Below are 13842 nucleotides of genomic sequence, written 5' to 3' on the forward strand. Positions count from 1 at the left end.
CAAGGATTTTTCTCATCTATTTATCCTATCTTTATCTTATTTCTTCTACATTTATCTCATCTCTGTCCTTCACCAATTTTATCTCTCTTCTGCCTCATTCTTATCAACACACAAACATGCTATTAATATCTCCCATCTTTCAAAAACATTCTTTTGAATTTATACTAGTATCCTACTTTCCTGCTTCCCTCTACAGTGAAACTTGAAAGAGCTGCCTATATACTGTCTCTACTTCCTCACATTCAAGTCCCTTCTGAACCTTCTCTAAGGAGACTGCCCTACCAAGCCCTTGTTATCAAAGCCATCCAATGGTCAGTTCTCTACCTTTGTCTCTATTAGATGAAAACATAAAAGTCTGATTTAGATACAAAGATTGGAGGTAATGATGATTTAGACCTAGTTCAAGCTGCTTTCCTTCTGTTTACTACTGAATCTTCCAGCACCAAGTTTGAAGAATTCAGGGCTAAGAATACAAGTGACTGAATGGATGCAGCTTTCCAGCACCTCCCTGGTTCCTCACAGAGGAGCACGATAAGGTTCAAGTTGAATATACCCTGTCAGGACTGGGTAAACTGCCAAGCCAGAGAGGCAAAGACATATGGGTGCCCTGCCTTTTATGCCATTAGGTTGGGTGTACCACTTCATTACAATATAAGGGAAATCTCACTACCCCGTAGTTACCAAGTCCTGTGTTCCATTTCTGACTGTGTTATTGGGCTTCCTCACAGTAGGCTCAGCTTTGACCTACCAAATCATTCTCCTTGATCTGTCAGCAGCATTTAGCACATCCATCACAATGCCCTTCTCAAAATGCTCTTTTCCTGTACCTTCTGGAGTACCATGTTCACTTGGCTCTCTATCACTTCTCAGTGGCATCTGCTTTTTCTCCTCCCTTCCAACACTACTAAAATAGACTTGGAGAGCCCCAGAGCTATTTCCTTGACCATGCTTCTCTTCCCTATCTATATTCATCTCCTACATGATCTTAACTAGTCTCAAGGAATTACTATCTGAATTAGTTCCCTATGACTCTTGCAACAAATGACCACTAGTGGCTTAAAACAACAGGAATTTATTTTCTCATAGTTCTGGAGTCCAGAAGTCTGAAATTTAAAGTGCTAGCAGTGCTACAATCACTCCCATAAGAGGCTCCAGAGAAGGATCCTTCCTTGCCTCTTCCAACCTCTGGTGACTCCGGGAGTTTCTGGGCTATGATAGCATAGTTCCAATCTCTGCCTCCATCTTCACATGTCCTTCCCTGTGTGTCTCTCCCAAATCTCCCTCTCTTTTCTCTTATAAAGACACTAATTACTAGATTTAGGGGTCCACCCTCAATCTAGGATGATCTCATCCCAAGATTCTTAATTACATCTGCAAAGATCCTATTCCCAAGTAAGGACACACTCACAGTTATGGGAGATGAGGCCTTAGACATATCTTTTGGGGGATATAGTTCAACTCACTACACCACCTCTAGGCTGATGTTTCCCAGATTCTTAAATCCAGCATGAAACTCTCCCTTGAATTCTAGTCTCTATCATCACTACTTACCTGTCTAATACACATCTCAAATTTTACATGTTCATAATAGAACTCTTGATTCCCCCAAACATCTTCCTCTCTCTTAACAATCCCCATCTTAGCAAATGGCATTACCATTTAACTTGTTCCTTTGGTTAAAACCTTTGAAGTCATCCTTGACTCTTTTTTTTCCACAGCAAACCATCAGCACACTCTCAGCTCTACTTTCTTTCTTTCTTTTAAATGTTTATTTACTTTTGATAGAGACAGAGAGCACAAGCAAGGGAGGGGCAGAGAGAGAGAGAGGAGACACAGAATCTGAAGCAGGTTTCAGGCTCCAACCCATCAGTTCTCTCAGCTCTACTTTCAAAATATATCTTGACTCTGACAGCTTCTTCACTCTGTACCATTCCTCTCTATTCCAAGCCATATCCTCTGTCTCCCCACAGGATCTCTTTATAGGAATAAGCTAAGTGATCTCTTTGTTTCTATTCATGCCCTTCTTTTAGTCATTTCTTCTCATAGCAGCCAGACTGACCTATGAAAACATAAATCAAATCTTGTCCCTCTACACTCAAAACCGTCCATTAGCTATATTTTGAACAAATGCGAAGTCTTTGTGATGTAAAAGAACCCATATGACAAGGGCCCTGCCTACCTCTCTGATTCTAGAATCTGCTGCTCTCTTCTCACTGAGCTCCATCCTCAATGGCCTCCTGGTGGCTCCTTAACACATCAAACCAGTTCCACCCCAGTCCTTTGTGCTTACTCTTTTCTTTGCCTGGAATGCTCCACCTCCAGATATTCACAAGGCTTGTTCCCTCACTTAGCAGTTCTCTGCTCAAATGCATCTTCCACAGCCTAAAATAGCATTCCAAATCTCTCTCTCTCCCCTTATTCTGATTTAGTTTTCTTCATAGTACTCATCAGTGTCTGGCATTATATTAACCTGATATTAAAATAATTGTTTATCTTTCATCTCTTCCCTCTGTTAGCATATAAGCCCCATAAGCCTAAAATTTTTGTTTTGCTTACCAATTTTCTCATGATGCTCAGAATGGTGCCTGGCATATAGTAGTTGCTTATTAACTATGTGTAGAATAAATGAAAAAGCAACTAAAATGATCTCTTAAAATTAAAGCAATATAGCCATATTAAAAACTGGTATGAAAAATGAAAATCTCATGAAACCAGTTGAAAATAATGCTCATTAATGCTTTTGGGAAATAATGAAAAAGCATTCACGTGATAATGTAAACATGAACTCTTCCAAAACAATTCTTTCTCCAGCATTTATAATATTTGCTCTAAGAGTTCAGTTTTTAAGTTTGCCAAGTGGTCTATTTCTTACACATATTGATGCAGAGATATTCCAATAGATACCTGCCTTACAAAAGAACTGTAAGGCAAAATCTAATTCAATATAACTTTGGCAATGTTTTACTGTGTTTACTACCATAATACTTCATTAAACAGGTTTCACTTCAATTTTATAAAATTCTAAGAAGTATTCATGATTATCCTTGAATACAGTGTCTATAACACAGTTGGTGTGAGAAAGATTGATGATACATTGGCAAACCAGACCTGCTGTTATCAGAGATATGTGGGCTTATATCATGCTTCGGCTACTTACCAGCTGTTTGATTATGAGCAAGTTCTCTAAGCTCAGTTCCTCCTATATAAACTGAGTAATGCCACCTGCTTGACAGGACACTTGTGGTTATAACATATGACATGGTGTTACTACACAACTCATTTCACTTGAACTGACATATGCTGTGAACCAAATTACATCCCCTAAAATATGAAAATGTTCAGTTCATAAAGCAGATCTTCTGGAATACTTTTCCCTGGGGATTTCTATGACCTCACACATAAGAAAAGATGCCATGCAAACAAGTAGCTTTTTTTTAAATAGTGGAAAGTACAAAAATTATCAGAAATACATACTGAGGGGCTGATATATGTATCAAAAATATGACTGAGTGGCTCAGTTGGTTAAGCGTCTGGCTCTTGATTTTGGCTCAGATCAAGATCTTATGATTCATGAATTCAAGCCCCGCATTGGGATCTTCACTGACAGCATGGATCCTGCTTGGGATTCTCTCTCTCCCTCTCTCTACTCCTCACCTGCTTGCACACACTTACACACTCTCTCTCTCTCTCTCTCAAAATAAATAAATAAACATTAAAAAAAAAAGAAATATATACTGAGCATCTATATAGTCCAGTTTCCTACCAGGTGGTCCTGCATATAGAATATATACTACTGACCATGAGCACTTTACCTAGCTCAAAAGATGAATTATAAATGTCTGTTGAACAAGAAATTAGTGAACTAACAAAGGCAGTGACTGAATTTTTAATGTAGCTGAGTAGAAGAAATTCCTAACAGTTAGAGGAAGTGTTCATTAGAGGAATCATTGTGAGACTGTGCTGAGAATCCTAGTCTGCCCTCTTACTCTAAATCTATGAGCGGTAGCTGGCACAGTGCCTTAAACCCATCAAGCCAAAGTAAAGACCCCTCCTTCCACCCTACCCCAGCTCCAACCTGACCCAGCTAAAATCTCCTTTCACCTACAGTTAATCTAACAATTTGTAAACGAATCTGAAATTATTTTTATTTTTATGCTACAATATTAAAATATTCAAAATAATTCTATTATAATTCTATGTGTTATCAAGCTTCATTAATTCATATTAGTACAGGCAGCAGTTTGGGTTACAGAAGGCTAGTGATTGTTTTATAGGTTTCTTATCCCTATAAATTACGTACAATAAAATAACAAAGTCGTGTCCTTTGAATCTTTTCAAGAGGAAAATAATTTCTAGCATTTGGTTAATAGCTTAGAGTTATCTTTACAGATACATTTATCTTATTTAATTATTATAGCAACTTTTTGAGCCAAGGTTTATGATAACTTCGTTTTATTTTCTGGATGAGATAATAAGGCTCGAAGAAGTTGAACGACTTGCTCAAGAACATACAGCTGGGAAGTGACAGGCCTTCCAAGCTCTGTGTTCTTTTATGTACACCACTGAATAAAACAATTAATTGAGAAGTGGTCTAATGAGGTAGAGGGGCTACCTCTAGATGAGGAGGGTGGGGCTACCACAAGTGCACTATGTGGTCACAGCCATGTTATTCAATAGTGTAAATCACCAACATCTGCATAAACTTCTTCACCCCAAAATGGGACCTCTCAACAAACGAACCTCCCAGTATTCTGGTGAAACTAAGAGTATGTAAGAGCACTTTAAAATAATAAGACAATGAATGATACAGGAAAAATTATATGTAAAACATTATTTAGTTCTAATGACTAGGAATTTGACCTTGTAAATAGTATAGCCAATCCCCTTAAAGTTTTACTAAAAATCCTCATTTAGTCAGTAAAAATATTTTTCACAAATGATACAAAAGATAAGCTTGAGCTTTCTCTAGTCACAAATGTGTTACATTCTACATATACAGGGAGAATAATTCACCATTACATTTGTTTTAATATAAGACATATACAAATACATCCCAGCATTATAGTAATATTCATTTTATAAAAGCTTTTATTTTTAATATCATTAGGCAAACATAAACTTCCCAACTATATATTCAAATATACCCAAGTCCTGCCCAGTTGAAAATGACCTATCTATGTCAAAGAGGCTTAATTTAGTACAAAATCGTGACTGCCTAAATTAGACCATCTCTCAGAAAACTATATAATTATGTACATCGGTGGATAAGATTATATTTCAGGTACCTTGAATAAAGAATTGCCCTCTATTATCTAAATAGGTCACTTTAGCTAAGGGCAAAACTTCAGGAAAGCTGAAGATGAAGTGGTGAAAATAGGCTACTTGCATAGGCAGTGAAATCAATCCTAAAGACCAACAGGGTAACAGATGTCACAAACAGATTGCCCTCAGCATCCCAATTCAAATGTCTTTTATATGACAATTTCCCAATTATTAAAGTTACATAAGATCAGAATGAAGAATAATGGAATGGAATAAGGGGGAAGGCTATTTCTCCATAAAAGCAACAAAAACACTGGCAAAAAATTGTCAAAATCAACTTTTCAGAACTCTCAAATTAACGGAATGCTTGTAACAAACTGAGGAGCATTTGTTCAACAAAAATGACTGAATCTCAGTAAGATCAGCAAGATTTGTGGTGTTTGAACTTTTCCAATTCCCATTCCCCTCTCCTTAGCTCTACAGTAGTCTTGAAAATGAAAATCCCCCCAAATCACAGTGAAAACTAGCAGCCAGAAGCCACTGGAGGGGACAGAATAGGATTGGAATACACCAAAAATAACATTTTCAGTGAACTGTAATTATTTAACCTCTCTAGCAATCCTCTAAAAACACCTATTTATAGAGCTTTTCTTTATTTGATCTGACTCAGAGTATACTCAGCACAACAGCCTTTTACCCAGGAAGCATGTCAAAAACAATCAGTGGCAATATTTAACATCACAGCTACTTTAAGCAGCAATAAGAGTTGGGGCAGAAGAATCTGACCAAAAAATTTAAACGAAAAGCTGGGAATGAGGTGGCGATAAGAATCATTGAGGTTTGTATATATGTACAATTTAGCATCTAGAAGGCTACATGCATGCCTGGGGCTGTGCACATTCTCAGGAGAGATCTGAAAAGACCCCAAACTCTGGCTAAACTTAAGCCTCTACACAAGCAGGAAGTGAAAGTTAAGGCAGAATTGTAAACTGCCTGCTATTGAAGGCATATTCCAAAATTCACACCAAGACCTTCACCAAATGCTGGGAGACTTATTTGCCCTGTACACTTAAGAAAATCTCTGTCAAGTTGTTAGCTGACTAATAAGAAAATTGAGCAAAGGCTCTAATGCCCACATAACAACAAAGAATACAGACTTTATAGATTTAGTTCAGGAAAATTACTAAGTAAACAAATACCAACAGCAACAACAAATGGCAACAAAAACAATCATTGGAAGAGGAGAGGAATCTGATTTTTGAGTGTTACCACATTATATTACTTAACATGTCCTATTTTCAATGAAAAAACTACAAGATATGCAAAGAAAGTATGGCCTATACACAGGAAAATAAGCATTCAATAGAAACTATCTCTGAGGAAGCCCAGACATTGAACTTACTAGCCAAGGACTTTAAATCAGCTATTTTAAATATGTTCAAAGAACTTAAAAAAAGCCATATCTACATAATTTTTAGAAGTACAAGCATAATGTTATACCAAATACAGAATATCAATCAATAGACGGAATTAGTTTTAAAAAGAACTAAATAGAAATTCTGGAGGTGAAAATTAAAATAATAAAAATACAAAATTCCCTAGACAGATTCAACAGAAAATCTGAGTAGGCAGAAGAATCAGCAAACTTGAAGATAGGTCAATCGGGATTATTCCTCCAACCCAAGAAACAGAAAAGAAAAACAAAAGAACCAATAATAAAGAAAATAAGTGAGGGGCGCCTGGGTGGCTCAGTTGGTTGGGTGACCAACTTCAGCTCAGGTCATGATCTCACAGTTTGTGAGTTCGAGCCAGCATTGGGCTCTGTGCTGACAGCTCAGAGCCTGGAGCCTGCTTCACATTCTGTGTCTCCCCTCTCTCTACCCCTCCCTTGCTCACGTTCTGTGTCTCTCTGTATCTCAATAATAAAAATAAAACATTAAAAAAAATGTTTTAAAAAAGAAATGAACAAAGCCTCAGAGACCTGTGAAACACATAAAGCATGTTCACATACATTTCATGGGAGCCAGAGAGGAGAAAAAAAGAATAGTTGAAAAAATAATGCCTGAGAATGTCCCAAATTTGATGAAAAACATTAATCTATACATCTCAAAACCCCAACAAACTCCAAATAGGATAAAATCAAGGAGATCCACACCTACATATATCATAATCAAACTCTCAAAAACCAAGAGAAAATCTTGAAAGCAGCAAGAGAGAAAAATCCATCATATTCAAGGGGGTCTTGAATGAGATTAACAGCTGATTTCTCATCAGAAAACCACAGAGGTCAGAAGGTAATGAGATGATGACATACTCAAAAAGTAGCGGGGGAGGGGGAAGACAACTAAAAATTTTCCTTCAAAAATTAAGGATAAATTAATACATTCCCAGATAAATAAAAACTGAGAATCCCACACTAGGAGGCTTGCCCTATAAGAAATACTAACTGGGGGCGCCTGGGTGGCTCAGTTGGTTAAGCATCCGACTTCGGCTCAGGTCATGATCTCACAGTTCGTGGGTTCGAGCCCTGCATCGGGCTCTGTGCTGACAGCTCATAGCCTGGAGCCTGTTTCAGATTCTGTGTCTCCCTCTCTCTCTGCCCCCCCCACTTGTGCTCTGTCTTTCTCTGTCTCAAAAATAAAATAAACATTAAAAAAAAAAGAAAGAAATACTAACTGGAGTCTTTCAGGATGAAAAGAAAGGGCACTAGACAGTAACTCAAATCCACACAAATAAATAAAGAACACTGGTGAAAGTAGCTATGTAGGTAAAAGAAAATATAAATGTGTTATTATTGGTTTGTAACTCTTTTTTCTCCTTTCTGATTTAAAAGACAGCTGCATAAAGAAATAGTTATATGCCTGTGTTGATAGGTAGTGATTACAGCACATAACAAAGGGAGGAAATGGAGCTACATGGGAGGAAATTTTTGTGGACTGTTGAAATTAAGTTGTACTAGATATAAACTATATTGTTAGAAGTTAAGATGTTAATTATAATTCCATGGCAACCTGTAAAAAATAACTTTAAAAATATTAAAATAAATGACAAGGGAATTAAAATGGTACAGCAGGAAATATATTTTTAACAAAAAATTATTTCTCTACTCCTAATAAAGAAATAGACAAACAAAAGACATAATACATACAGAAACAAATAGCAAACTACAGATATAAATTCTGCCTTATCAGTAATTACATAACATGGAAATGGATTTAACACTCTGGTCAAAAGGCAAATATTGGAAAATGGGTTTTAAAAAATGATCCAACCACACGCTGTCTACAAGAGACATATTTCATGTTCAAAGACACATATAGGTTGAAAGTAAATGATGGAAAAAGATATACCTGGAAAACAGTAACCAAAGGAGAGTTGGAATGGTTATACTAACATCAAACATAAATTTTGAGACAAAAATTGTTGGGGCGCCTGGGTGGCGCAGTCGGTTAAGCGTCCGACTTCAGCCAGGTCACGATCTCGCGGTCCGTGATTTCGAGCCCCGCATCAGGCTCTGTGCTGATGGCTCAGAGCCTGGAGCCTGTTTCCGATTCTGTGTCTCCCTCTCTCTCTGCCCCTCCCCCATTCATGCTCTGTCTCTCTCTGTCTCAAAAATAAATAAACATTTAAAAAAAAATTGTTACTGGACACAAAAAAAGACATTTTGTAATGATCAAAAGGCCAATCCATCAAGAAGACATAACAAGTATAAATGCACCTAACAACAGCGTCTCAAAATACATAAAGCAAAAGCTGACACAATTGAAGGGAGAAATAGATAACTCATCAATAATAGTGGTAGACTTTAATGTCTCAATTTCAATACTAGAACAGCCAGACAGAATACCAGTATTTGAGTAGTACTATAAACCAAATAGACCTAACAAGTATCTACAGAACACTATACCCAACAAAGGCAGAATACACATTCTTCTCAAATGCACATAGAACAGTCTCCAGGACAGGTCACATGTTAAACCGTAAAACAAGTCTCAAATTTTAAATGAATGAAATGTTACCAAGTAAGTTCTCTAAGCAAAATGAAATGAAATTATAAATCAATGACAGAAGGAAATTTTGGAATTTTACCAACATGTGGAAATTAAGCAACACATATCTAAACAACACATGTCACTGCTTTTTTACCAAAGTGGTAATTATAAGGAAAACTAGACCTCTGAGTCAGATATTTAAAAAATACTCACAGAATGACTAGAAAGGCACAGAAAGTAAATGGAAGTCTCTATTTGTCAATCCCAATACAACATAGCCCTATTCACCACATTCTAAGGCCTTTCCAGCTTCTTCCTTTCTCTATTAATTCTTCTACCACTAATGAAAACATAGAATTTGAACTCTATTGGTTTGGGAAAGAATTAACCCTCTTCCTTTGGAGCTTCAATGATGTCCAGGACCAGTCAAAGCCACAGGTTAGCAACACACCAAAATGGATCTCTGAGGGAGACATGATCATCATGCAAACCCTTTGGATAGTTCTCAGGGTTCCTGAGCGTAACAGTGTTACGGAATTTAAAGAGAGATGTGAAAGCAAATTATAAGCCTTGAGGCTAGCAAGGAACTTTTAGTAATTAACGCAAGAATCATACTTATTAAGAGTTTTCAGGCAATGGATTAATTTGTCCTTCTTAGCAATCACCATGAAGGAATCAGTCAGACAAGTAAATGGCACACAGTAGCACTGAATGTTTTCTCTTTTCTGAAAAATTATTAATTACTTGCAAAATTATCTTCCAATTATCTGCAAAACTTACAAAAATCTGTCCTCAGAACTACCACATATAGAATATGAAAAACTGGTATAAGGAAGGTCTGTCTTTGACAAAGCAGGACTTCTACTGATCCATAAGAAATGACGCTCATTTTGGTAAGTCCATGAACATTCAGATGGCAATTTCTAAGTAGCACCTAATAACAACAGGCTTATAAAATAAGCCAGGCCTAAATTAGAAAAAAAGTTCAAATTTAACCTTCTGGATACAGATTTGTAGCATACTATTACAAATCCATGACTAAAACTCGATGTATTTCACTTATGCTGTAACAACACACTGTTAATACTCTCAGATTGTAAAGACTGATTTCTTTCTGGTAAACTGATGATTCCCTCCACCAATATTAATTGCTCCTACCTAATGTTATGCCATCACATGAGAGTTATTGCTTTGGGTCATAAATGAATTTTCTTTTGAGGAGGCTGAGGAGTGAGATATAGTCATTGCCATTAATAATCCCTTCTACACAGTGGGGCCTGGGTGGCTCAGTCCATTAAGCGTCTGACTCTTGCTTTCAGGTCAGGTCATGAGGTTGAGTCCAGTGTTGGGGGCAGCTGTCAGCACGGAGCCTACTTGGGATTCTTTCTCTCTCTGCTCCTCCCCCCGATCACATGCATGCTCTATCAAAATAAATAAACATTAAAAAAAATAACAATCCCTTCAATACAAAAGGAGTTAAATAGAACATGAATATGTTAAATGAATCTCAAGAATTGAGGACACTTTACAGGACATATTACTTGGCCAATTTTCTTTTAGTTTATATTTCTCATAAAATTCAGAATTTGTAAAAACAAAAGATTCTCCAATTGGCTCTTCTACTATATTTGAAGTTGTGAGGATGTAAGGCAGAGGCAACTGCAAGCATCTTGCCGCCTGTGAGGAGAATAGATCTGAGAAAAGAACCACCTCCAAGGAGACAAAACCAAAGACTGACAAAACTAGAATCAGAGATTGGGGGATATCATTTGTACTCTCCATGAAGTTTCATCTCAACTTCGAGGGGACTTTTTAGGAATGTGATTGTGCTGCACTTGCTAGAATCCACCGATAGAATTGCTACCTCTGCTCCCATAAGATATCGATGGCTTTGTCTTCTGTGAGACAAGAAGGTTGCTGAGACAGGGGTGTTACAGCATCATTTTTATAACTAGACCCCGGCCCCACTCCTTAGTCTGGCTTTCCCGCGCCACTGATTTTGGAGAGCCCTGGTGATGGTCCCCATCTAGCCACCTGTAACTTCCACCTCCTTGGTTGCAAGCACCAATGTCAGAGATGCTGAAGGAAGCCACAAAGAAGTAAAACAATCACTGATGAAGAACTCTGGAAAGGTTTAAAAACTAAATGCACCAAGGCCAGGGTGCAAGAGGAGCTAAAAATGGAAGAATTTGCTGAAAATGTCTATATGATGTTGTTAGACCTCCAGACCCTTTCCCCCATCTTGCATAACCACATAGCTACTCCTCCTTAACCTCAGCAGAATACTGAAGATTTACTTTCAGAAGAGGATAGAGGGACTGTGGACTGAGGAAGACCTTTAGGAATGCCATTATGAAAACGGAAGGATTCATTAGGAGTCTACATGCTAAACAGCGAGAACCACCCCATGTCGCCATGACAACAATTCTTCCTCTTCCATCTGAGAACACTGGACATTAGGTTTACATCAGACCAGCTCAAGTGGAAATACTTGTAGCATCTAATAGCAGCTGAGGAAGGCTCCCAACAAAATGGCCAGCCCAGTCACCCTATGATAATGCCCATTAGTCAATGAATCTCATGCAGACACATACAGAATTTCTGTCAGCTTATTAGTGCTCTACTCTTGTATCTGAGCAAGCAGCAAAAGATCGCCAATCATTTGAAAAAAGGGTGTGACATCAAAGACAGTGACCAAGAAAAATGACCAGAAAAAAATGGACTCAGAGACATTGTAAATTACAAAAGGAAAGCTTCAAAAGATCTCTCATTAAAATCTTTAGAGAAGATAGTGTACTTGCAAAACCAAGAGGATGATGCTATTTTAAAAAATAAAAATAACATTCACAAAATGAGAAAATGCTGTTGGGACTTCTTTAAATGATGTCAGAAATGAAAAATTAATTAGAGGAATAAATTTTGCAAATGGTAGAACATAGAGACAAAGAATAAAAGAGGAGGTTTTTTTTAAAATAAGGTTAATCCAGGAGTTCTAACATACTAATAATATGAATTCCAGATAAAGAGAACAGAGAAAGTAGGGGCAATTAGTTATCAAAAATAATTCCTAGAATTGGGGAACATGTATCTCCACACTGAATAGATACATCATTGAGTGCCCTTCCATAATGACTTTAAACACACACACACACACACACACACACACACACACACACACACACACACACCACACACACACAGAGCCCCATTTTGGGGTCTCTGAAGATAAACTATTGTTAGCTCCCAAAAAGAAAAAAATCAAAACATCAGCATAAATAAGATAAATCTCTGCTTTTACAATATGTGCTTATTTCAAGTAATTATAAGCTAAATAATATTTTACATGCATTAGGGACACCTGGGTGGCTCAGTCCATTAAGTGTCCGACTTCGACTCAGGTTGTGATCTCACAGTTTGTGAGTTCGAGCCCCACATTGGGCTCTGTGCCATCAGTGCAGAGTCTGCTTCAGATCCTCTGTCCCCTCTCTCTATGCCCCTCCCTCCCTATATTCAGGTAACTCTTTCAATAACTGAGGGGACTATCTGATTTCTGTACCAGCAGTTTATTTTATTTGCTTTTTAAAATAAGTAGTTCATAAGGATTAGAAATATCTGTTTTCTTGGATCTCACTTAATCTTACATTTATTTACATAGGTTTAGACTATATCCCCTAGTCATTTTTCTTTCAGCATCTTAAGTTAAAAAAATCTAACAATATTAATAATGGCTAATTAAATTAATAATGAAATTAAGTTATGGAATTTGTGTTACCTTGAAATATACCCAAACTCTTGACATGTTAAACTAATTCTCTTCCATCCTAAAAGCCACACACTCACCTTGAGGATCAACTTCTTTAGCTAGCTTCAATGCATCTGAGTTTGCAAGATCGGTGTTGGCTGGAGTAACAGCCAAAATGAGACAGTTCTCCCGCGTGATGAACTGCATAATCATTTCTCTGATCTGATACTCAATATCTGGTGGCTGATCTCCCACGGGCACTTTAGTAATTCCAGGTAGGTCGATAAGTGTGAGATTTAACACTGTGTGGAAAAAAAAGGAGTCTTACATATACCCTCAATGCTAAAAAATATCAATAATGAAAAATCACCAGTCTCTTCAGTAGAAGTAAAACAAGCTCAGCTTTATATACTGTGTGTTGAGTTAACTCCAACTCATGTGTGTAGAATAGAAAGCACAGAATACAAAATGGCTTTGTTAGTTTTCTTTATTTTTGTGACATGATTGTGCTATGCCAAATAATTATCTTAACATAATTTGAAAGGCACTGATTTGCATATCTAAGAGAGAGCTGTCATATCTGTAACTAGTGTGTTATAATTCAAACACTGAACAATAAAGTGCATACGCTGGCTGCTGGTCTTGTACAATTGCCTTCAAATAGTGTAAAAATTCTTAGGGTAAGATTTGTCCTTCCCTTCAAAAGCATTATATATTATCTAGAGAGGGTTAGCCGCTCAGCCTACTGGACAGCTGTTAGTCATTTGTGGTACCATGAGGTTACGGTGCAGGCTATGTGCCCAGACTCATGGAGTACCACCAGGAGGGCAGGAAACTACCCCTGAG

At 37.3% G+C, this 13842-nt stretch overlaps 1 protein-coding gene across 4 annotated transcripts in view; it reads right to left on the minus strand.

Annotated features, from left to right (window-relative positions):
* The window catches only part of DNM3 (dynamin 3), a 559767-nt gene that overhangs the window by 390806 nt on the left and 155119 nt on the right, over positions 1-13842 (minus strand). For all 4 annotated transcript variants that reach the window (XM_047077325.1, XM_047077324.1, XM_047077323.1 and 1 more), the window contains exon 4: positions 13095-13298. In XM_047077325.1, the coding sequence (XP_046933281.1) occupies positions 13095-13298 (204 nt within the window). The remainder of the gene's footprint in view (positions 1-13094; positions 13299-13842) is intronic.

Source organism: Lynx rufus, unplaced genomic scaffold (genome assembly GCF_022079265.1).
Source record: "Lynx rufus isolate CCGP_SWC_20201006 ecotype Redwood Valley unplaced genomic scaffold, mLynRuf1.p SCAF_15, whole genome shotgun sequence".
NCBI lineage: Eukaryota > Metazoa > Chordata > Mammalia > Carnivora > Felidae > Lynx > Lynx rufus.